Source organism: Podarcis pityusensis (genome assembly GCF_964106645.2).
Source record: "Podarcis pityusensis genome assembly, chromosome: 10".
Lineage (NCBI taxonomy): Eukaryota > Metazoa > Chordata > Lepidosauria > Squamata > Lacertidae > Podarcis > Podarcis pityusensis.
Window position 1 is genome coordinate 47,755,666 of NC_138035.1, and position 26,018 is coordinate 47,781,683.

General features: G+C 41.1%; 1 protein-coding gene and 1 long non-coding RNA gene across 4 annotated transcripts in view; one reads left to right on the forward strand and one right to left on the reverse strand.

The window, feature by feature from the left end:
- Positions 1 to 26,018, forward strand: part of LOC308486086 — a 47,804-nt gene that overhangs the window by 9,649 nt on the left and 12,137 nt on the right. The gene's annotated exons all lie outside the window — the stretch shown is intronic.
- SRGAP1 (SLIT-ROBO Rho GTPase activating protein 1) overlaps positions 1,588 to 26,018 on the reverse strand; it is a 114,182-nt gene continuing 89,751 nt past the window's right edge. For all 3 annotated transcript variants that reach the window (XM_081022309.1, XM_081022308.1, XM_081022310.1), the window contains 12 exons: positions 25,506 to 25,533; positions 24,456 to 24,489; positions 20,875 to 20,935; positions 20,185 to 20,262; positions 16,807 to 16,941; positions 15,513 to 15,618; positions 13,877 to 14,101; positions 11,312 to 11,391; positions 8,737 to 8,917; positions 7,458 to 7,592; positions 6,315 to 6,660; positions 1,588 to 5,091 (listed from right to left, as the gene is read on the reverse strand). In XM_081022309.1, coding sequence (XP_080878435.1) covers positions 4,714 to 5,091; positions 6,315 to 6,660; positions 7,458 to 7,592; positions 8,737 to 8,917; positions 11,312 to 11,391; positions 13,877 to 14,101; positions 15,513 to 15,618; positions 16,807 to 16,941; positions 20,185 to 20,262; positions 20,875 to 20,935; positions 24,456 to 24,489; positions 25,506 to 25,533 — 1,787 coding nt within the window. In that variant the 3' untranslated portion in view covers positions 1,588 to 4,713. The remainder of the gene's footprint in view (positions 5,092 to 6,314; positions 6,661 to 7,457; positions 7,593 to 8,736; positions 8,918 to 11,311; positions 11,392 to 13,876; positions 14,102 to 15,512; positions 15,619 to 16,806; positions 16,942 to 20,184; positions 20,263 to 20,874; positions 20,936 to 24,455; positions 24,490 to 25,505; positions 25,534 to 26,018) is intronic.

Below are 26,018 nucleotides of genomic sequence, written 5' to 3' on the forward strand. Positions count from 1 at the left end.
CAAATCATAATGAACGCAGAATAAAAAGGATGTTTGCAGGGCCCCTAGAAGGTATGATTTCCCCCTTAATATTCCAGTGAAAGTCAGAAAATTATTGGCTCATAGCTGTTTTGAAGGGAAAAACAACCTTCAGGTTGGGATTTTTTGTGGAGTGCCTTTTATGCTTGGTTGACATACCTCGAAGGCACTCCTTGCAGCTCCACCCCTCCCTGGGTGAGGGCCTTGGATGGCAGATAGCTTGGGTGAGAGCCAGATGTCCTGGTGTTATAGACAGTAATCTGCGTGATCTATGGGTAGGAATTTGTTTATATATTTTTATGGTTCTGCCAGTGAATATTTGGTCTCCCACTGTTTCTGCAGCTTGTTTTTTGTAGAGCAAAAATGGTGCTAGAGTTGGAGTGAATGTGTACAAATAGAATAGGGCAAGTAATATTGGATGACTACTGTGTATTGTACGGTTTGTGTAGATGTGAAAGAATGTGCCTTGGACAAGAGGTGAGAAGGGAAGGGGTTCTTTATTTTTTAAATGTGCTGCTATCTTAATGTTTTGGGCTTGTTATTGTTTTATATTGCAGTTTTTCAGTTTCATTCTTTATTATAGTTCTTTGTTATTTTTGTGAACCGATTAGAAGTTGTGTTATTAAGCAGTATATAAGTAAATGAATCTACCATACATTTTGGAAAATGGCTTGCCCATTTGTTCCCTATAGTTTTGGCTGCCTCTTCAGAGAGTGTTGCCAAGCTTGACACAAGAGTTTCCATAGTGGAGGCAGCCATCTTTGGGAATTTTGGGGCCCTAGCTGCCCTTTTGAAACAAGATGGTGGACCAAAGCATGACTCTGGTGTAACTTCACCCTTTTTTTTTTTTTTTGGCATAGGTTTACCACCTATCGAAAATTGTCATCAAACAGGGGTTCCTGAGGTGGAGCAAATTTGATCACTGTTAGGATGCCAGGTGAAATTTTGAATCAAGATGTCAGACATCACTTTGGTGTGACTTCACATGACTTTACATGATATTTGGCATGACAAGCCCTAACTCACAAATCACACTATTTAGAAGCCACAGTATATTTTGCTTTCTAAAAAATACCTGGGCAGTGCAAGACACTCCTCACTTAGATAAATATAAATGGAGTCATCTGTGTTCTTTGTCTACCATTTCCACTATGCATCTTTGAATGCGTTACAGTTGCTTTCATGAGCTGGAATTGAAAGAGGAGAGTTTGTTTGGTTTGAATCTGGACAAGGAAAGAAACGAGTTCTGAGCCTTTTTTTAAATGGCTGGTAGAAGTGGTCTTTGTACTTTGTGGCTGTCTGGGTTTGCTGTTGGCTTTGGGTACAGCACTACCTTCATATGAATGACTGCTTGCTTACCTGCTCGCCTTGTACACTTGTAAATAAATGAGATATTTCCAAGCACCATAAGACTCCCAGGCTGCCTCCACTAAAGGTAAATATGACCCTATAAATGTATTGGAACTTAGGGAATTGGGCCTCATTAACACTGAGCCTAAAAAAGGCATATGCAACGATACACATGCGTAGAAATATGTTGATAATTAGACATCATTAAAACAAAACAAACACAGACAAAACTACCCTTATTTATTATATAAAGTTACACTATGAGAAACAAATCTGAATGTATATTGAAGCCTGTAATGGTACATGCCAAAATGTACAGTACTATACATAAAAGTGCATTGTCACAACAGCTTAACAGTACGTTTTCTTCTTTTAAAACTGTGCAATTGTAACTCTCCTGTTGTCTGAGAATGGAAGGAATGCAATGGGAATGCAGCAGAACATGAAATGGAACTGCAACAATACAAGAGCAAAGTTAAAGCTCCTCTAAAAATGTAAAGGCACTTTCACATGTACATACTACAGATGTACATTGACACAATTAGGTAACAGTCAACAAGCAGGAAGCTACCAGCACTGCAATCTATCAAACTGACAGTCAAGGACAATACTGATTTGATTAGGTACACAGGCTATACAGCCTGTAGCTGTATCAGTCTTTCCTGTTAAATATCCATTCACTATACTTCAAGTAGCTATAACAAACCATCAAACTACACACATTTAACTCGCGTGAATGTTCTAAGCAGAAGCAATCACTGGATGCACTGTTTCTAATATTTTTTCCCTTCTCCACTAAACAATCTCTAATATAAGCAGTATGGAGGCCGGTACAGTTATTCAGACGTACAGAGTTTCCCTATGCAATTTCATGATACAGGCACCCACCTTAAGTTTTGCCACACAACCTATTAATAATAATACAAAGTCACTAGGCTATAATGCACTTAAAGGAACGGCAACGCTTCCGTTTGTCCCATAGGTCCTAGATTTGGGCTCGTTACAAAAATAATTCCTTGCAGGGGCCACGGCAACACTTCACTATGATTAGCATTAGCTAAAAGCTCACTACAGAGTCCAGGATCTTAGTTAAGCTTCCAGGGTGCAGTCTAGGGATATGGGATCGAGTTCCTTTCTAGATAGTGGCAGCTTTGGTGAATGTAACATTTCCTATGGTCTACTGTGGCAAACAAAATCATTATATATACTGTAGCGTCATGTGAATTCTTTGTCATCTTGTTTTTCAGATTCATGAATTCCACCCAGATCTGGTTTCCAATTTAGGTTTGTAAATAGCCCCCAGCTTCATCAACTGAGATGAAAATGTTTGTCTCTCCCCCCATTTTTGGGCACAAATAACTAACAGAGATGTGTGAGCAGGGCTGGCTCACAGATGTTCATGTGGGCAACTTCTTTGCAAAGCTACTTAGGTCTTTGCCACGTCCATGCTACGTGTGATTTGGCAATACCATTCAGCTAAATATAATTAGTAAACAAACTGCAATGGGAGTAACTCAGTCCCAAAAACAATGGTAGCTACGATGTCCTTAGGCAATTCTTTCTGCTTAACAACTAGTCTGCTCCTGTTTGATTCCGCATAGTGCGAAGGACCCAAATGAAAACATTCATTTTGAAGAATGACGAGTTCCTAATGTGACAAGTTCAATGCCAAAAGAAACCCCTTATTTTGATCAAGCTTTTCATATGTAGACAAGTATCAGCTGAATCAATTCCTTCCCCCAACTCCAGTCTAGTACTTATAGTTTTTAGTTAAGTGTTTGCCTGATTAGTAACATACGATAAATTCTCCTGTGGAGTGAGGTGGTGACCTTGTAAAAACATTCATGGAAATGATATAGCTTACTGTTAAGTTTGTGCAAAACACTTGTTAGTTCATATGTAACAATAACAACAAAGATGAAGCACTATGCAGGTTGATAGCTTCACTCACACATAAACACACATGGAAAAAGTAATGACATGTTAATTGGGGGGGTGGGGTGGTTCTGATACATTTTGCTCAGATTCTAGAGTAGAAAATGAGATTTTTGCCCTGTGAACAACCTCTCGCCTCAAAAGGAGTTATTCCAGTTTAGAAATCAAAATTCACCTGAATAAATACACTCGAGAAACAGAACACTCTTTTGTACACAGTAGCCCCTTTCGCATGCCACAAGGAGCAATAAAACCATGACTTACTATGAACGAGCCTTATACCAGTGCATGCTGTTCAATCTGTCCTACTCTTCTCGGAGCCAGGAGTAACAAACCACAAAACTTGGCTTTGTCTTACTTATTAACCCGCACTGGTTTGTTTCTTGCAAACAAACAGCTAGTGGCAAGCTACAAACAAATTGCAAGAACTAGCTACCATTTGTTCCTGGCTTACCGCTCATGGTTTGTTTGTTGCTCGAGTCAAGCCTTGTGGTTTGTTTCTTCTAGGAGTTAGCACACTGCTTGTTCACACAAAGCAATAAGCCATGTCTTACTGTGACGTGCAGGCCAATGTGTTTCATAATCAGAAGGATACAGCAGCTTTAAAGTGTAGGTTTTCTAGGAATGTTTTGTTACAAATAATTGATTAGCTAAGACTATCTGCAGAGACATCTAAACCATCGGCTCATAGGAATGTAAACATATTTTTTGTAGTGATTTGTTTGTGTGAACAGTTATCTGAAAGAACTGGTGGCTAAAAATCTACCTTTATTGCAGTGCAGCAAGCCTGAGTGCAACCGTTAGAAACTATTCTATATAGCATTTATGACAACAGGCTTTAACTTTGATTTAGAGAGCTGCCATCTACGTCGGTGTGAGATGCAAATACATTCTCCATATGCAGTACTAACCCTACCAACACACATACAAAGTATTTTGAAGGAAATGTCTTTCCTGATTCACTTCTTAGCAATTCTCAAGATACAAACTTTTAGCCCATATAAAAAATCTGATCTATACTGGAGCCAATTACAATATAGAAGTAAACAAATCCATTAACTAATCCCTTTCAAATGACCACTCATAAGTCTAAAAACTAGAGTAAGTGTAACTTATTGAACCTCACGGGATGCTGGTTGTGACCTGTGATGCTTTTATTAGAAAAGGTGCAGCGTGGAGTTTTCAAGTAAAAGCACGTATTCCTGTTGTTTTAAAATGACACACAATTAAATTGGACCCATGTTAGCGTAGGTAGCTTGGAGACATTACACTAAAAAAAACATTTTTAAAAAAATGAAACCTCTCCCATTATAAATTAGAAACGAATGGTGTGATGGAACACAAGACATTGATCAGCGCTCCATCCTTTTGGTAGTTCACTCCACGCTTGTCACACAAACTGCTTGGTTTTCACATTGTGCAAGACTTGTCTGCTGGACCTTGGGAAGGAGAGGAAGGGCCCACGGTTGGGTTTGTTTTTGGAAGAACGATGGGCTTTGGCCTAAGGGCAGGCGGTTTCAGTTGCACCCCCATCCTGGGTGCCACCATGGGCTTGAAGGTACTCATAGTATCACTGGAAGAGCTGGTGCTACGCCGAATCTGAGGCTCGGTGCTTCTTAAGAGGACACTGTGGAGAGGGCTCAGGGATTCCGTGGAGGCGGTGCTGGAGGGGGAGTTTTTCATTTGTTCCAAGGTATCCAGCACTACATCTGGGGCATGTTTTGCAGAGCTTTGACGTTCCAGTTCCCGGAGTTCATTCAGAGCTGTGTTCATTGTTTCTTCAATATCCTGTTCCAAAGGAAGAAGCAAGTTTGTTCAAGGTTAATGAAATACCGAACACCAAAGATGGCACGGGGGATTGCGTTGCGCCTCCTCCCTACACCATGGTGGAAACCAAATCTCTCTCTCTCTCGTGTGAGAGTAAACATATTAACCAAGCACCAGTATTATTGAGGCGTAGGAATGCCTCAATAGATAACTACATGTTTAGAAAATACCAAGAACACCATGTGTAGAACTATTCAGTCACAGCAAGGTGCAAGCAAGAACAATACCAGGTGTTTCCTGCTTATCTGAAGCACAATACCTATTTTTCAGATAATAATAAAAAATACTCATGTTTTTATCCTTAGCACTATACTTGGGGCTAGATGAATGAGTGCTACAGTGCTTCTCCTGGGCAACAGAGAAGTGGACACACTGCAAGAAATATGTGTCATTTGGGATTTGCTGTGCAGACTTGCTACTTTTCAAACTTTAAAAAATAGTTTAAGAAATACTGATATTATATAAATGCTTTTCGCCATGAAGGCAAACCGGTTGGAATTCAATGCTGGGCCTATTCATGAGTACACCCACTGAAGGTAATAAACATGAAAAACTTAGGTTCATTGGGTCTATTTCAAATAGGACTTAGCTGAATAGAATCCCCAAGGTTCAAAAAGGGATGAGAAAACATGTATGTTTTGTAGTTGATTTTTAAGGAGTGGAAGAGACTGGACCACGTGAGTATCTCTGATTTCCAAATGTAAGGTGCAAACAGCTTGAATTTAACATTAATATGACAATAAAAGGAAAGGTAGTGCAAAGATCATATAATGGACAAGGAAGATTAGATGAAATGCAGAGTGAAGAACAAATATCAGTAGTTTAACATGAAATTTAGGAATACCAACAAAAAAGGCACTGAAGTAATCAAGTATGGATGAAATAAGAGAATTAGTAAGAGTCTCAGTGCTAACTTCTATCTTGCTCACCTTTATCATTAAATATATCCAGCCATCATGTAAAGCACAGAATTAACTCAGAGGTGAGGCATCCCTTTTTGTGTACTTGCACACATTACCAAGCTGATATGAACACAACACAATCAAGGAACTAGAAATAAACACTAATAGCACAGCCACCAGGACACCAGGTTGAGGTTATAGGCTTATTTATCTCAAAAGTTCACACTAACATTCCCTGTAGTAGAGAAAGCAACAACTCCTATGTTAACTCTCAAGACACACCTGAGCAATTGCCTCTGGGTCAAGTGGTTTGTGATCATTGAAAACTGGGTATTGGCCAGATGATGTTGATCTTCTAATGGGTGGGCTGTCAATTTTCTTCAGGGATTCGTGCCTACTAATATTGGTGAGGCTGCCATGACCAGGCCTTCGTCTCCTTTCTGGGCTATCCGTATTGAGGCTGCGGTTTTGAAGGGCAGCACGAGAAGCACTGTGGCTTGTCATACTGGGGGAACCCAACTCCAGCGATGAATTGGCAAGGCTGTGTGGTTGATGAACTGGACAGTGTCCGTCGCTGGTTCTGCCAGGGCGTCTGCCGGAAAGCGAGAGTTCAGCTCTCTTGCGCTGCCTGCACAGAGAGGCAAAGTGAAGACACAGGAAATGAAACGAAGAACTTACGAATCATACCTGTCAATACATGTTGCCCAACAAAATGTGTTGGTGTGATGAGTGTGAGTCCACCAGTTCAAATATCTCACCTATGAAGGTCTAGATCAGTGTTTCCCAGAGTGAGCGATACTGCCCCCTGGAGGGTGCTGGATCAATCGGGGGCGGGCGGTAGTAGCCTCAGGTGCAATTGGGGTGGAGCGTTGAATAATAATAAAGGGGCAGTGGAAGCATAAAGAAAGAAGCTAATAAAATTTTGAAAAACCATTTGTATAGGTTTCATCTGTTGTGTTATGACATTGGCCACTAGGTCGGGCACTGTTGTGAGATGGAGGTAATGCCTCCCCCTGGATCTGGCGGTCGTGTTGGAGTTGGGGGGCTTTCCCGGGTTTGGGTGAACCCTTTTCAGCTGCACCCAGTCCCAGGAAGTGGATCACAGCTTGCCTACCTATTTGGCCAATGGCAGGCGGGCTGTGGCACCGCCCCTGCCCCTGGGGCAGATTGGATTGAGCCAGCAGGGGGGCGCTGAGTAATTTTTTTTCTGAAAAGGGGCTGGTAGGTCAAATAAGTCTGGGAAGCTGTGGTCTAGATGATCTTTGTCAAGACACTATATTTTATGCCTCAAACCCCCATGAACGAAAAATCTACACAGTTGTTTCACAGATTGCCAAAATAATACACGTGCTGTGCTTTTAACATTCTCTAGTGCAATATAAACGCCACGTATTTAGTTGATGCTGAGTGCTCAGTTCAATTTACCTTCCGGAATATATTTCGGGTTGGCGATCTGTCGGTGAGTTCATATCCTTAGAGGAGGATTTGTCCTCTGTTACTGGTCCACTGCTGGCTTCACTATCTGCTTTCTGGCTCAGTGTGTCTGAAAATGTATCATCCCTGAGCAGAAAAGACAGGTGACAATTCTTGAGAAACCAATATTATTGGGTGGAAAGAGTAAGAGTGGTTCATGATCTTCCCCCTCTCCATTTTCAGTCATCTCATTCTCGTTAACAACCACTATAACCATTATATTCAAAGGCATTAGGCAGATATATAATCAAACGTCGGCCAATAGCAGGAATGCAATTGAAAAATTAGGAAGCTCTGCGGGGCAAGAAGAATATCCCCAGCTGAGCTTCTCTTTATAATTTGCCTTCTAGCTTCAGCTTTGTAGATGCTCCTAAGTGACATTTTGCCTTCCAAATGGCAACTGAGAAGGTATCATAGTAAGGAAGCAAGCAATGTATCTTACAATTAGCCTAACAACAGTGTTGATACTTTTAGGAGATGGAAAGCACGATTTTTCAAAGAGGGAGCTGTATTTTTATTCAAACAGAATTCTGAGAAAAGCAGAGAAACAGGAAAAGTGCAATCATATACACATTTTAAAAAATCTGTGGGCTGCAAATGACATAGAATTTGATCTTGAGAAGTGAGGATGGTTTCAGTTTAAGACTAAGAATTCTCACCATACAGGATTTGGCAGCCCTCTTCCATTATTACAGCTGCTGAAAGCAGTGTTTCTGCTTATTTAAGTTATTTCTATACTGCTCTTCATATAAATATACTTCGCGATATTTAGTGCTTTTTGTGTTTGATGATATTCACCAGTAAGAGGAACAGTCATTCCTCTTTTTTTGCTGCCTATGGCGGCCATTTTATGCAGCCAGCTACAGCACTTTAAGTTATGAGTACCAGCAACAACAAAAAAGCACTGTCAGGACGGTTCACAATAAGAAATTACAGTAAAGTATATCCCTATATGCTACCAGAGGAGAGAGGGAGAGAATGAAGAGATAAAGGAGGAAATGATGCTCAAACATTGATTGGCTCTTGGCAGCATGAAATTGTCCTAGGGTCCCAGCTTCCACATGCACTCCTGCCCCCTATCTGGAACCCCACTCCAGGGGCTCTGCCCCACAGCTTTGGTTTATAGGGCCTGCATAATGTCTACAAATCAACCATCGGTACTTGACTAGACTGGTCTGATTTGGCACATGACAACTTCTAGGATACTTTGCACCACTTAGCTGTTCCTTACATATCTTGAACCACTATGTATTGGTGAGGTACAAGGCCATCAATTCCATTGTGTCTTCCTTCCCACCAGTCATCAGAAGCTCGATGATATAAGAGCAGGGAGGCCCCTTTTTTAAAAGACAGCTCTCGTGCAGATCTTCCAACATAGTCAAACTTGGCAATAGCTTCTATTGGTTCACATTCTGTGGAGGAAAGATGAAGCACCATGTATTAGACCGGGGTGGGGTGGGGGGTGGGGACAGTACTCAGGAGGAAGAATTTCTCATAAAGAACACATAATGGATGCAAGCAAAGGTGAAGAGAGAAAGACTTTTATCTAGAAATGACATACTGTTGATCAAGAAAATAAGCCCCCATAGAATTTGTGGAGCTCATTTTCTTGCCCTTACAATATTTCAAGTGACAGGGACAAAGAGACGACTTGGGATCTGTAAGAAACTTAAGATTTTTGGAATGGTCAGTCGCACAATGAACAAGTGCTGTTTTCTATCAGCTGTTTACAATGATGCCAACAATCCTGCATGAGACTTTTATGGGCTGCCTTCAGAGTTTTGATTCCCTGAAAGAAGCCGTTTTAGAAACTAACTTCAGATCCAGATAATACTGTCATCAAGTTGTGGGATAATGATTCTATGATGAATCAGCCTCATGTAGCCAATACCCTTAACTCTAATTAAAGCATGAAGGGGTTAAGACCATAGAGTAAGCTGTGTTTACAAAAAACACCAACACAAGTTACAAAACCGTTTTACAGAGATTTGATAAAATAGGTCTTGTGAGCTTCAGTCAGTGTGAATACGGTTATACCAAGGAACAAAATAGTTCCACCTTTGCAGCTCCTTTGAAATTACAATGACAGAACTACTTCCTTGACCCGTTTTTTATTTCCTTCACCTATCTATAAATACAGAGGAGATAGCATGGTATTCCAACAAAAACATTGCATTTCTTTTGTGTGAATTCTACATCAGCCATGATCCATCTGTTTCGGGCTTCCTCAGGAAATTCACTCAGATTTCCTCTGGAAACGGATACTGTAAACTATTCTATTCGATGCGAATTAGAGCAAAATAAATTCTACAATGCCTCAGATATTGCTGGTAATATATATATTTATATCTAGTTCGGAGGCTGCCAGTATGGTGACTGTTAAGTACTGATGTGTTTGCAGAGTACTTCCCTGGTATCCACAGGGTCCTCTCTCCCAACCCTTCCCCCTGCTGAAATTAGACTTGAAAAAAGCACTCTTTTGCAGCCAATAGAATAAGCTAAACCTTGTGATGTGTGAGTGGTGCCCACAACAGATTCTTAGTTGGGGGGGGGTTGAGGGGTCCAGCTGACCCCCCTCCCAGCTGCTATTAAGCCAAAGCAAAATGCACAAATGGCACCTTCCTTCCCAGGACTAATACTAGCTCCCAAGGGGGAGTTTCAACAGTAACACACACGCCACGCCACCCCACCCCACCCCACCCCACCCCAGAATCTGAAGCCAGGCTTTCAATTGATGGCTCAAAAAGAGGTGAGTCCCTGACCAGAAAGACGACTTTGGGTAAACCCCACAGTAAAGCCAGTAAGGAAACTTAGGTGAAAAGAACCCTGACCAGAGAGAGGACTTCAAGTGAAGTTCTCTGTATGGCCTGTGAATTATCTAAGATTAATGGTCTTTCTACTGGGATGCGGGTGGTGCTGTGGTCTAAACCACTGAGCCTCTTGGGCTTGCCAATCAGAAGGTTGGCGGTTCGAATCCCCGCGATGGGGTGAGTTCCTGTTGCTCGGTCCCAGCTCCTGCCAACCTATCAGTTCGAAAACACGCCAGTGCAAGTAGATAAATAGGTACCACCGTGATGGGAAGGTAAACAGCGTTTCTGTGCGCTGCTCTGGTTCGCCAGAAGCGGCTTCGTCATGCTGGCCACATGACCTGGAAAAACTGTCTGCGGACAAACGTCGGCTCCCTCGGTCAGTAAAGCGAGATGAGTACTGCAACCCCAGAGTCGTCTGCGACTGGACTTAACTGTCAGGGATCCTTTACCTTTACCTTTTTTAATGGTCTTTCTGTAAATAGTGGAGGGGCAGAAAGATGAGTGCGAAGGTCTGGGTCCATGGCACGATGGAACAAGCCAAGGCGTGAGTGCTCATGAACACCTGGAGCCAGGTGAGCTAATGCCGGAGGAAACGGGCCTCTAGAGACCCTGCTGACTTCCTCCCCCCCGCCCGCATTTACTTAAAAGCAGCAACGCAAACCACAGCACTGTGCACAAAAGAGTTTAAAATGGCACTTAGAACGTGACACCGAGCCAGAAATTTGTGCTGAAATGCAGAATTCTTTCACTTGACCTTCCTTCTAACTGTGTTACGCAGGAAAGCAGCAAGGAAACAGCTGGCCAATGACAGGCAGATCAGTGTTAACAACAAAAACAAGAAATACACAAAAAAAAAAGAAAGAAAAAAGAAATGAGACACTGTGCCAGAGATTCTTCATTTAAAAGGAGAGGTGATGAGGAAAACAGCATTTCCTTCATCAATTACATATACATGGAAGGGGGAGGGGGGAAAGGCAAACAGCACAAGGCGCCTACCATCTTCACTGGTGTGTGGTCCTGTACCAGCATCTAAGTCCACTTCTTCTAAGGTACCATGTTCACTATAAGGACTATCACTGTTGAGACAGTACCATATGGATTAATACCTTATGAATGGACACATTTATCATTAAAAAATCAATTAAGCTGCCGTATTATTAGCCTCCTGCTCCTGCAAACACTACTTAACGTATTCAGTTAAGACAAAGCACTCCTAGAATCTTAAAACACTTTTATTACCTCTTTTCTTTTTTAATCTAGATGTCAGATAATCTCCTTAGTATTATTTCTCTCTCTCTCTCTCTCTCTCTCTCTCTCTCTCTCAACATCTTCTTCTTCTTTTTAAATTGGATAGTGTTATGTAACCTGGACAGTGTTTTACCCACATGAAGGGTCAAAAGGTTGCCTTAATGGAATGCTGCCTAAAGAGACAAACTAGAAGTCCTTCTAGTTACAGGCAAACCTGTGTGATATTAGTCTGGGTTTAAAATCCAAAAGCAGTCTCCAAAGAAGGCAACTGGGAGCAGAAAAGAGGTTGTAGGGAAAGGAGGAAGCAAAGAGATCTTTAATCCGTTCCCTGATGGTCATTTTCCTACTCCAAAACAGCTGTTTCTGTACTCTCCTTCCTCAAGATACTATAGATTTTTTTTAAAAAAGAAAAAAGACTGTCAAGATAATGTTACAAGCATCTGTGTGTAACATCTAGTTTGACCCTGAATACTGGCGCCTGGTGTCCTGATCTCAACACTCTTCAGTGACAGAAAATCACAATGGAAAAAGAATCAATTTTGCTCTGTGGCATCAATTTCATGTTCAAAGCCACAAGGGATGAACTGATGACACTTTAAAAACGTGTAAGGCCAACTGCACCAGAAAAAGCTCCAATATGGAAATGGTATGGGTCACAAAGTATTACTCTTATTTGATGTATTTTCAGCTATTCTCATTTTAAAGCCCACCACCTTCTTTTAAGTGACAGGCCTTTAAGCGACAGGGATAGGGTTAGCTGTCTGAATTTATCAGGAAAAGAATGAATTGATGATGTTTTGCCGTTTCAGAGATTGCATCTTGAAAACGAAGTACCCTAAAAACTTACTAATTGTTTTCAGATAGATGGGAGAAATTTTATTTTAACTATCACTAGATAGGCCAACTGGGAGTAGCTGATGTTCAATAAAACCAGCCAAAAGATCTTACTTATTTTTAATGGAAATAACAATCATGCTAAATCTGTTCAGTCCTAAAGGACACTTTGTAGGCATCTTTCCCACAAATTGGTCCTCAATGCAGCTTGCAATAAAATAATTAAAGACAGAATAACAGCAGCATAAGCACTAAATTTTTAAAAAATAATGAAATGGTGCTAAAACTAAGGAAGAGATAACAAGGCAGTTTGCTTCCAAATGACTTCCTGGAACGCACAAAACCTGACCAAACTGGCATGCTTTTACTAAAGGCACAAACATCTGCTTTTATGTAACATGGCCATTTATGCTGAACCATTTCCCTGTCAAGTAGACCTTAATCAACTGGCTTTTAAAACCACTATAATGATATTAGGCATAATTTCACGTAGCTGACAGACTGGAAAACACGTGGGCCACAAACAGACATGCTCAACCTGACAAGTTTTATTTTAGAGAAAAAACAGCTGTGGGTCATCAAGTCAGAATATGTTTTAGGTCTGGACCCCAATGCCAGTTTTCTGCTGAAAAATACGGTTTATTTTTATTTTAACCATTTTTTAAAAAAATATTTTATTTATTTCATAAAATTTATATACTGCCTGGTTGTCAAAAGCCTCCATGCAGTTCACAAAAACCGCTTACTTTTAAGACAGCTTACTAACAATAGATCTTGAAGTAGTTTCCACGTAAAAAAGTAAATAATATACAGGCATGCAAATATCTGATAACTGTGTTGTATATTTATGTACTTGGATTTCCTTTTTACTTAAGTATACCATAAATATACAACGCAGCACAATATCCATTTGAGCAACAAAAATCCTATCCAGATAAAATTCTTAAAAAGTAAAAGAAAAGCACATTATCACTTGTTTCCTCCTGACTGCTTGTTGCCCCTGGAAGTACAGTGGTACCTCGGGTTACATACGCTTCAGGTTACACACTCCACTAAGCCAGAAATAGTGCTTTAGGTTAAGAACTTTGCTTCAGGATGAGAACAGAAATCGTGCTCCGGCGGCGTGGCGACAGCAGGAGGCCTCATTAGCTAAAATGGCGCTTCAGGTTAAGAACAGTTTCAGGTTAAGTACGGACCTCCAGAACGAATTAAGTACTTAACCCGAGGTACCACTGTACTGTTTACTGCAAAAAGGAGGAATCTGGAGCCAGGCAGGGGGCAAATTTCAGTAAAAGACTGGTGTGGGCCCTGACCTGGTTAAACAAGTGACTAATGTCACACGTAGTTTGGCCCAGAGTTACAGGCATCTATAGCTTTTTTTAAAAAAAATGGTAAACAGGGGTGAAACTTTTCACAAACTAAAAGTCATTCATACGAAACTGAAGCAATCCGACCTGGGCAAAATAATGAAGAGCTTACCAGTATTCATCACCAGCCATACATTTCTCATAAACGGGGCCATCCAGCTCCTTAGAATCTGGAAAAATGGTTTCGTGGTGAATGATGATAGTTTTGATTATTTCGTTCACGTGAGCCTGACACGACACTTGCTCTTGAATGTCTGGAACAGGCATCAACGTTGGGCCAAAACAAATGGCCAGGTTATACGGATCCATCATATTTTCATCGCTGTACTGCGAAAGGCTGTTTTTAAAAAGGGGAAAGAAGAAGAAGAGGGTTCTGGGATCGTTATGTGACCTTCCGAAACAAAAACGCATGCTTAAGCTGCATACACAATATTACTCAACCCACCCGCCACAAGCAGGTTGCTTCATAGCTGTCAACTTACAAATTTGAAAATAAGGGACCAGCAGCCTCAAAAATAAGGGATCAGCAGCAAAAATAAGGGATTTTCCAAGCACAGGTATGTTCAACTTCTGAGCCCCTCCAAGCCAAAGGCAGAAAGCCCAGCCAGCAGCCAAACAAAGCCTCAAGCGGTGGTTCCCACAGCGCAGCAACCCGGCAAAGGGGATGCAGCAAGGAAAACCACCGTCACCTCTCCGCTGTGAAGCGCTGAGCAAAGGCGAGTCCTCAGGCAACGTGGCCGATTTGATCGGCACAAGGCATGCAAGCTCCACCCCCCAGTCATTCTTACGACTCCTTATTGAGTGAGCAACGCAGCCAAGCAACACAGTTGGATCCTCCCTGGCCGGCAGGGAGGGAGGGAGGGAGAGGAGCTGCTTCCTTTGAAACCCGGGAAATTTAAGGTACATAATCAATAAGGGACAGCAGAGGGACACAGCACTGGGATAAGGGACTTTCCTGCCAAATAAGGGTCGGTTGACAGCTATGGGTTGCTTAATCTTGCACTGGAACGCCGTAAGAGCAATTTAATTAAAAGATCTTTTTGTGACAGGCTGACATGAAGATATATGGGTTACTTGAATCACTGAGAATAATCGGTGAGAAGATGCATGGGTAACACTACACTGGGGCAGCAGATCTAAAGCTGAGATCATCAGATGGGATGCCCAATGTTGAGAGGTGATAGGAGCTGCAGCTCAACAGTATTTGAACAGAACAGTTACAGCTCGAAGATAAAACTTGCAGAAATGTAACAGGCGCAACAGGTTTTCTAGCCCTGAAAACCTTGCACCTGGTGCTGCCAAGGACACAGGAGTTGAACCAAAACTGCCTTGAAACCAAACTACATTTTGTTCATGTAAATATAGCCTGACACTCTCAAGGGCTATTTCAAACTTTCAGTTTTCAATCTCCTTTCTATAGTGATGGAAATGAGAATTCATATATTGCTATATCATCCTAAAGCAGCTGTTGAGGATAACTTGAGTGTTTATTACAACTGAAGCTTCAAATAATTATTATTATTATTCTCGTCAATTATGCAAATATTTTGGGCAGTTCATTTTACATTTGCACAACTGCTGCATTCAAGTCATTCCTATTACAGTGAGATCTCTCAGTTCAGGGTAAAAATTATTCCAGTTTGTTTGGAAATCATGGCTTTGCTGCCAACTGAAATATTCTCCTCTGTTAAAATGAAGGAGAATTAAAGATCAATAGAGTGCTTCTGATCGGAAGTTAATGTACTTACTGATTGAGGAAAGCAAAAAGATATCTTAGCACTATAAGGACTGATCTGGGCAAAGTCAGGAGGAGTTTTCGTATGTGAAGAGCTCTCTCATAGAGATTTTCTATTCCTGCAACATACAAGTAGACAACATACAAGTAAAATCATTGGCTATGTGACGGTACAGTATACAGCACTATGAAGAAGAAGAGTTTGGATTTGATATCCCACTTTATCACTACCCTAAGGAGTCTCAAAGCGGCTAACATTCTCCTTTCCCTTCCTCCCCCACAACAAACACTCTGTGAGGTGAGTGGGGCTGAGAGACTTCAGAGAAGTGTGACTAGCCCAAGGTCACCCAGCAGCTGCATGTGGAGGAGCGGAGAAGCGAACCCGGCTCCCCAGATTACGAATCTACCGCTCTTAACCACTACACCACACTGGCTCATTTCTAGGGCATCATTTCTAACATTTCCTACTACAGTGGTACCTCTGGTTACGTACTTAATTCGTTCTGGAGGTCCGTTCTTAATCTGAAACTGTTCTTAACCTGAAGCACCACTTTAGCTAATGGGGCCTCCTGCTGCCGCCACGCCGCCGGAGCCCGATTTCTGTTCTCATCCTGAAGCAAAGTTCTTAACCCGAGGTACTATTTCTGGGTTAGTGGAGTCTGTAACCTGAAGCATATGTAACCTTTAGCGCATGTAACCCGAGGTACCACTGTAATATTGCAGATCTCATCAAGCTGATAGCAAATGGCCAATTAAACTCTTTAGCGTATTTTGCCCATATCCGGAATAAGTCTAAACTGGGGGAGTAAACTCTGCTTTCCTTCTGACCTGAACATCTTGTCACTCAAAGGAACCGCCATTCCCTTTTTCTGCAGGTACATAGGATTCTCAAACACCTTGGCTATGGTCACTTACAAGCCTGTTAAGATGATTTATTCACCTTAAATCTGGTCCAGTTCCTCCCCTCACATGCCCTCCATTGGCTTGTGGGGGAGTCAGGATGCATGCAGGGGGAGAGGAGGGAAAATTTTTCCATTGGGCAAGCAGAAAAAGTTGCACAGACAAAACGTTTGTAGCAGGGCAGCACTGAATTTCACTATACCTCCTGTGTTCTGGAAAGGCGGTGTGCCTGCTACAATGATGTCAACGGTACATTGAGAGCAGATTCAGAAATATGTATGAATGCACATATATTAACTGCAGAGGATAGCAAACTGTCTTACAGAAATTGGTTGGCGGGACATCTGAGGTGCTAGTGCATTTATTAGTAAGTAACTTTACAAGCTGTTAAAACAAATTTAACTTACTGACACAAGAAATAAGATCATTAAATCTTTCCTTAGGAAAGACAGGGTTCTCCAGCCCTCGGAAATAGAGCTTCAGTACTCCAGCAACTGAGTTAATGTCATGATTACTTTGGTCATCTGCCAAAGGATTTTCACCTGCAAAAATAAATCAAGTTAAATACTTAATATAGGCATTCTAGCTGAACAGCATTTTACTACCTAGTCGGATCATGAGCTGTATTAAATAAATAATAACTGGTTTAGTTAAGTCCAATCTTCGATTAAAGTGAATGTAAGAGAGTAAATTAAACATTCCTCTTAATTGCATAGGCTAGGCATGCCTTGAGTCATCAGCTGAGAATAAAAGTTTATTGGGTCAGAGATGCAATACTCAATCCATATGGTCTATTTATGGTCTAATGCACCTACTCAAAACTAGTCCCACTGAAATAAAGATCTAATAAACTTGAGAAAAATGGTCTGAGGATTGCAGAATGCATCAAGTAAGTCTTTGCAACCATTTGTTCAGTCAAGTCACATACCAAGCAAATATAGATGTCTTCAAGGTGCACATCTTTCTTAGCGCCGAAAAAAGTAATTAAAGAGATTTCAAGAACATGCGGACTGCTGTGTATTGTGATGAGAAAAATGGATTCTAAATGCCATCCCTCAGTGGAAAAGATCGAGATTTCAGACCGTAAAATGTGTTTAAAAGGGGGGTGCTAGTAGTTGAAAGGTTGTTGGTTGGGTAACTGTTTTCAGTTTAGTTAGCTTTAAAAACTAAAGCAAGATGCTTAGCACTTCACTGCAGCTGATATTTGAGAAAGTCAACAATTTATATTGATTTAATACCTAGATTATTTTTTTTTTAAAGCGACAAACGCTGTAATATTTCCTCATAGGTACTTAGGTAGGTGCCTTATGTGTATTCTTTATATGTAAATAAAGTTGACAAGTACCGTATTTTTCGCTCTATAACACGCACCCGACCATAACACGCACGTAGTTTTTAGAGGAGGAAAATCCATAGGCATGCCACCCATAGGCATTCCCTCCATAACACGCACAGACATTTCCCCTTACTTTCTAGGAGGAAAAAAGTGAGTGTTATGGTGCAAAAAATATGGTATTTTAACCTGTAATTTCAGTCTATTATGTATATTTTTAAACCGCTGTTTCTTCGTATTTTAATTTTGTTTTTTATTGACAATTTAGAGTCAACGTATATTTTGGATTACCTGCAAACCACATAGCGGTTTTATTTCATGGTAAAAGCTGCATATGCGTTTCATTAGAGTAAACATCTAAAGTTTTGTTCGATTAAATAAATAAAAACATGTAAGCTCCTCCACTCCCTCGATCTTTTTTATTGCTCCTTTTCTGTATCTTTTCGAGCTCTACAATATTTTTGAGGCGAGGCAACAGGAATTGCGCATAGTTTCTCCAAGAGTGGTCGCAATGCTACGACACGAGCAGTTTTGTTTCTGATCTCTTTCCTAAGGTAAAGGGACCCCTGACCATTAGGTCCAGTCATGACAGACTCTGAGGTTGCGACGCTCATCGCACTTTATTGGCCGAGGGAGCTGGCGTACAGCTTCCGGGTCATGTAGCTAGCATGACTAAGCCGCTTCTGGTGAACCAGAGGAGCACACGGAAACGCTGTTTACCTTCCCGCTGGAGTGGTATCTATTTATCTACTTGCACTTTGGCGTGCTTTCAAACTGCTAGGTTGACAGGAGCAGGGACCGAGCAATGGGAGCTCACCCTGTCGTGGAGATTCGAACCACCGACCTTCTGATCAGCAAGTGCTAGGCTCTGTGGTTTAACCCACAGCGCCACCCGCGTCCCTGATCTCTTTCCTAATGATTCTTTTAACACGGAATGTTTCAGTGGGAACTGTTCGAATGAGAAATGAAGGCGGTCACTTGCTTTGGCTGGGGGGGGGGGGAAAGTAGCTGCCTTAAGTGCATGACCTGAAGCTTCAGCAGTGAAAAAGAGGCATACGTGCATGAAAGGAGAGAGTAGCTAGAAGTGAAAAGAATAAAGTGGTATTAATATTAATGTGCAAAAGAAGAACTGCGTAGGAAAGAAGTGGCATGGAAGCTACAACACAAGTAAGGTTTTGTGGGTGACAATTTTACAGAGATTTACCCATGCCACTTAACATGTAAGGTACTGGAAGCAATTATTACTAAAGTCTTTGGCTGCTCACATGACATAGTAATAATTTAAAATGTACAAGGACTTCCACTTGCACGATGGAAGCCACCCCTCCTTCTTGCTGCATATTTCCTGAATCTATTTGGGGAATCTGAAGAAAGATTTGGGGAATGGAGAGAGGAAGGAGAGGCAGTTTAAGTCCACTGAAAAAGTGGGAAGTCCTTGTGCAAGTGGGACAACTTCATTTCATATAACCCTTAATAATAAGGAGGGCTTAGCCAAATTCATTAATTTAAAAAAATGGTTGCGCAAAAACAATCCACAAATAAGTGTTTCAGCATGATTTAATTCTTGTGTACTCCTGATTTGGAGACCTGAACTGATCCCCCCACCCCACTCATTTTATTTAAAGGACTGACTTTTCTCCATGGATCTACTTGAATGAAAAAACAATCTGTAAGTGTCTGGCTGTAAATTAAAATGTGGGCAGCCATATCCCCAAAGAGGGCACAAGTTATTATACTTTTAAGTAACTTTCACAGTTCTATCAGTATCTAAGATAATTGCTGGAGCCCAGAGGTTCAAATCCTGATGTGGTCACACACTTAAATTTCCATGTTGACTTTCACAATCGATATTATCATTTCAGTATGCATACATATGGGAGATAAAATTCCTGAAGCCCTTCTCGCTATTGTTGAAAGCTCCTTGTTCCTGAAAAGCTGGAAAGGTTCTAGCTAAGTCCTAGGAAGAGTGTACCATATGCTGAATTTATGAATGGGATCATTTTTTATTCTAGTAAAAGTCATGTCTGGAAAGCCCCTTTGTGGGACTTAACCCTAGTCCTAAGCAGAGTGTGAAAGACATTAAGAGAAAGTCCATACCTTGCCCATGGCTGGCTTTGGATCTGCTGAACCAGTACACTAAACTGCTGCCACCTGAATGTGTTGCACCCATGAATTGCTTACAGTCCTTCTGCAGTAATCTGCACGTTACCCTAAGGTATTACAGCATCTGTATTGCTGAAACAGCCCCACACAAGGACAGAGATGCAGAATCTGTCAAACGGGCCGCCGTCCGACATATTTGCTTATCAGGACACACCACTGTGTGCATTAACGATTAAGTTTCAAGGAACGGAAGCATTTCTGTGTGGTTAAAAGGTTTAGAACTCTGGCTCTCATGTTACCGAAATGGAACAAAATACAATTATGTATGCATGGCAGAAAATATAATTACCTCTCTCAAATGAATTTTTAATATCATTGACTTCCACCTGGGAGCCAGATACTCTGAAAATGCCCTGGTGCTGGAGACCTGAAAAACAAGAGCAAGAAAGAAATATGCGTCATTAAATTGGGTACCAAGTTATTTCAAATAAGGAGGAAATACTGACTTGTTACTGATTTATTAGACATATAATCTGTTTTGTTTCTTGTTTGTTTTTTTTTAAAGCAGTTTACACCATTTTGAGACACAATTCTGACTTCTAATGCCACAATTCTCACCATGTCTACTGAGAAGTAAGTCCTATTGAATTCAGATGTGGAGTTAGGACTGCAGCCGTACCCTCCTCCTCTCTCCCAACCTCCTCTCTTAGCTTGCTCCTGACACTTTTTCCCTGCCCATTCTTCGCTTCTGCCATTATATTGTGTACATTCCATTCATACTTCCATTATTTTTGCTGCCTTTCCACAGCCTCACTGTCCCTGTTGTTTTATGAATGTGTTGTTCCACACTAGGCTTTATTCTAGAGCTCCTCACACTGCCATACTGTGAGCCTCCTTAATGCTGGATTAAAGCTTTACGACCTCCCTAGCTGTAATTAGAAAGTGACTTCAACATCAGAAAAAAGCATAATTATTAATAAGCACAATATTCTGAAGAAACAACAACTAGGATTAAGTAAAATTGAATTTTGGAACTCACCATACAAGTTGATAAACCGGATGCAGCTTTCTACAATGAGGGGAATTACTTGCCCGGAGTCCTATGAAGGAAGAAAAATCACCCAAAATATACCACAAATAATATAAGAGATTATCTCTGCAAATAGGAATTATCACTATTAGGAATCAGCCTCAAACTCATAATGATCTGTAAACACAAACCTCACTAGAACCATACTCGTTCCAGTAATGCATTTGAGAATCAAAGGCTTTATCTTAAAAAAATAAAATATTTCCAAACTGAATTATCTTCCTCAGTTTGTCAGGAGCAGAAAGTAATGCACAGCCTTTATAAGTATGCATTCTGTATGTTTTTCTTGAAGGCAGCTGACCAAATGTGATAGCAAGTACCTTAAAAAAACTGGACTCTTTGCTAACACTGACAAGGAAACCAAATTGAAAATAGAGAATCCTGACTTGGGAGCATGAAGAGTTGTCAGCATCTTTTTCAGAACTCCAGTTCAGATGTAACAACCTTGATCTAATAAATCTTACCAAGAATTAATGTGCTTCTGTGCCCTCCTTTTTCTTTCTTCTTTTGCTTGTGTATTTCTAGGGTTTCTTAAACCACAGTTTAAGGACCACAGTTTCCTGTTACACCTGAGCTGGGAAACTGTGGCTTGACCCCTGTTTATTAATCAGAATATAAAACCAGGAGCAAGAAAGATGTATGGAATCTTCAAAGATGAAGAGTATGTAGGCACTAGTAAAGGGACCCCTGACCATTAGGTCCAGTCGTGGCAGACTCTGGGGTTGCGGCGCTCATCTCACTTTATTGGCCAAGGGAACCAGTGTCATGGGTCATGTGGCCAGCATGACTAAGCCGCTTCTGGCGAACCAGAGCAGCGCATGGAAACGCCATTTACCTTCCGCCGGAGCGGTACCTATTTATCTACTTGCACTTTGACGTGCTTTTGAACTGCTAGGCTGGCAGGAGCAGGGACCGAACAATGGGAGTTCACCCCGTCGTGGGGATTCGAACCACCGACCTTCTGATCGGCAAGTCCTAGGCTCTGTGGTTTAACCCACAGCGGCACCACTCAGCCTAATACAGTCGTACCTTGGAAGTCGAACGGAATCCGTTCTGGAAGTCTATTCGACTTCCAAAACATTCGGAAACCAAAGCGTGGCTTCTGATTGGCTGCAGGAAGCTCCTGCCACCAACCAGAAGCTGCTGAAGCCCCATCGGACGTTCGGGTTCCAAAGAACGTTCACAAGTCAGAATACTCACTTCCAGGGTTGCGGTTTTCGGGAGCCAAAATGTCCGAATGCTAAGGCATTCTGGATCCAAGGTACGACTGTGAACCATAGTTTATTAGGTTATTACACTTGAACTCATCCTATGTATTAGATTACAAATGTAGTGCCTTATGCCTTGTATTAGTTTTATGCCTTAGTATAATTTATGATGATGCTATACTGCTATGACATATGGCCCAAATAAATAATAACAGAAAAATTTACTCGTAATTAATTAAGCAACTGCTTTGGCCACTGGGCCCCTGTAGCCTAGGGCTGCCCTCGCTTCAACATCCTTGCAGCCCTAAAAGCATCTTCATTAAGCTATTCAAGGGAAATCAACAGCAATGGTATAGTTTTACAAAATTAATAAATGCATATATAGAGAGAGGGAGGGAGGGAGGGAGGAAACTTCTATAAACCACATTCACCTTTGCAAAGCTGAAATATGCAAGGAATGTAAAGCAACCCCAAGGGTACTGTTTGCAGTAAGAAATTTCAAGATTAAAATGAATGCATCGTTAAATGCATTTCCATGGCATTATGAAATGGTTTGCTAAAATTTCACATTTACCTAATTCAATGCAATCACAAAAGCTGTCATAGATTTTTTCAGTCCCTTTACAGGAAATAACTACAAGAAGGAATCCATTACTCAAGGTTACTATGGGATGACATGAACCGAAATAATGCATTTACCATTTTGTTAATGAGAAAAATGTTCTCACGGGTGATCCCTGGGGTTTTTCCACCACCCCTGGAAAGCCCGGTGTGCTTTTTTAAGGAAGTACTAAGCACCACCCCCTTCCCCAATCACTATGAGTTCACCCCAAATTTCAGCTTCCCACAGCCGATTTTGTTATCCAAGCAAAGAAGCAAACAAGATGCAGGAGGGTCTGCCCAGACATAATTTGGCCTCAATTTGTCAGAGTATTACTACAGCTGTTCTCCTGCCGCTGCTATGAAAACTACATAGTTAGTATTCTGAAGGCATATCTGTGTTCTGTCACTAGCTCTATGGGGGAAAGCAATTATCCTCTCTCTTTTTCTGATTAATAGTTTTCGCATCCATTGTCTCCTAATGTTTTTTACAATGTTTGGATTTTGACTTTAGTACAAGAAGGCCAGGATAATTTTACCTCCTGGGTATTAGAGACTAGTCATATGCCTGCTGTTATGCTTCCGTCTATGCTTTAGTTGAAATTCCTGCATTGCAGGGGGTTGGACTAGATGACCCTCAGGATCTCTTCCAATTATATGATTCTGATGGCTAGCATGTTTATAGAGTGCCTGTACCTTGTACAGACCCCAAAGGGAGCAGACAATGAATCTCTGGGTGAAAAGAAGCCCTGCACATTAATCCTAGGGTCTTTGTAAACAGAGGCCAAATCACTCAGAGTAATTAATGAACACAGGCTCATTTCCTTTACTACAGACACTTCCAGGTGCTACAACTAGCAGATAAATAGAACCAAACTGGAAATAAGAGAAGTGACACTAGGAAGGAGCAAACTACTTTGGAGTTGCCATCACAAGTTTTTGCATGATGCCTTCTGATCCTGCCAGCTTGTTTGGACTAGCATTAGTTGGTTAAGAAATCAGTACAGTCCCTGTGTGAATGACAGGTGTATGTGGCATGCTGATGAGCCACAAAGCTGATTGGAAGAACGGCTACGGTCAAGTTCAGCACCTACTGAGAGCAATGGATCTTAAAAGTTCAACAGGGTATGCCTTTATTTCAAAAGGATCCCATATTATTCGGAAAGATGACCTCCCATTTGTCCATCATGCTGCCATGACAAAGGGATAAAAAGAACACATGGGCCAGAAAGCACATAGTAAATGCATACCCTGGATCCAATCGCAGCTGTGAATGATGTATGATGAAAAATATATAGCTTATTTTATAAACTGCGAGAAGATCCATATACAAAGCATGGCCTTTGTTTGCTTATTCTAAGTAGCAGTGCTTTATGTGTTACTACAAGCTGCTTGTAAGTCTTTACTGGGTTTAAAAAGCAAGTTACTGTGCTGTGCTGGGAGGACAGGTAGGCAGATCTGGCATTTAGGAAATTGTAACAAAAGCCAGCCTGCATCTGTCAACTTCCTGCACACCTGCAAAAGAGGTACTATGGATCTGGGAGGTTTCACCTTTTATTGCATAAAGTGGATTCCATCAAGACATTAGGGATAGCTAATTTCTCTAATTTAGAGACCCACTAGAAAAACACCAGGAAAGTGTGACATGCCCCTCTCATTTCTTAATGCAGACAGTCCCCAATAATCAAGAGATGGTAAATGTTCGATTTAATAGACTTATACCTGATGCCTTGTGTGGGAGTTCCTTCGCCCTCGGCTATAAGCGTTATCAGAACAGGGGGGGAAACACAGGATGAAGACGTAAATACAGCAGTCAAAAAATAAACAGAACAGTACTTTAAGTAGCATAAGGAATTACTGAAAACAATACAAGCATTGGGTTTTCCAAACCAGCATGTTGTAACATAGTCTTTTGAGTCAATCTGAGCAACACGTTAATCAGAAAATGTTGCATACCGACAAAAATTTTTTACCTTCTTTTAATAGACTGAAAATGCTAATCATCCTCAGAATTCTGGCATTCCTTCATAACTGTGTATATATTGTGGGTATATCTGTCCTGACTCCAAGAAGCATTATACTGAGCAGCTAGGAAATAAGACCCCCAGGACATCTCTGCCTCAGCATAGTATAACAGACCTTGGCCATTATGGCAAGGTGTTGAAATGAGTTGCTCAGGGAGCAAGGTCAACGATCCCAAATCGCCATTAAACAAATTGCATTTCTGAGATTTAGACGGAAGACTTTGTGGTCTGAGAGAAGGGAATATATTTATTAAGCAAAAGATAAATAGTAACAAAGAAGAGAAGAAGAGTTTGGATTTGATATCCCGCTTTATCACTACCCGAAGGATTCTCAAAGCGGCTAACATTCTCCTTTCCCTTCCTCCCCCACAACAAACACTCTGTGGGCTGAGAGGCTTCAGAGAAGTGTGACTGGCCCAAGGTCACCCAGCAGCTGCATGTGGAGGAGCGGAGACACGTACCCGGTTCACCAGATTACGAGACTACCACTCTTAACCACTACACCACACTGGCACAAAATCTGAGAGGATGTTAAGGAATTCAATAAGATTTGCATATTAATATTCATGGTGGGTGTAACAAGAATGCAACAAAGCTGCTAACATTAATAGTGCAAATTTATTTTTTAAAAACGTATGGAACAACATTGCACTCATCATCCACAACATTTATTTCCCCTGCTTGTGAACGTTATTATCATTACAGCTTTTTGTAATACAAACCACGTAAAAAAGTTTCATTGTCTTACCTTGTAGTCATATATTCTGCTCTATGACCTAAAAGATAAGGGAACAATAACCTGAAAACGAATGGAACTAAAAGTGGATTTTCTATGAAACTATACATATACCATCTAGTTCCTCTTCAATCTTCAATTATTTTTAACTGCGCAAGAGTTATACTTGCATGCCAAGGGAACTGTTTTCCCACTTCCAGCGTTAAAATGTTCGAAAAGCAAAGCCGGTATGTGAAGCTGCTGTACTAAAGCTTCTGTCTTATGGGAGTAAAGAGTTTGTTTGTTTGCTTGCTTGCTTGCAAGTAAAACGGAACAAAATTTCAAGCAATCTTGAAGGCTTGCATATTTTAATGAGCTCGTCAAAGTTTACATAAAAAGAAAGGGCTGGCAAGGCTGGAAGGCATATTGCCAAAGGCCGTAGAGTTTAAAAATGCATCGTCCTTAGATGTAGATATAGTTATGAGAGCAAATATTTAAATGTGTGCTGCATAAGAATGCATAACTGCATATTGCGTAATATAAACA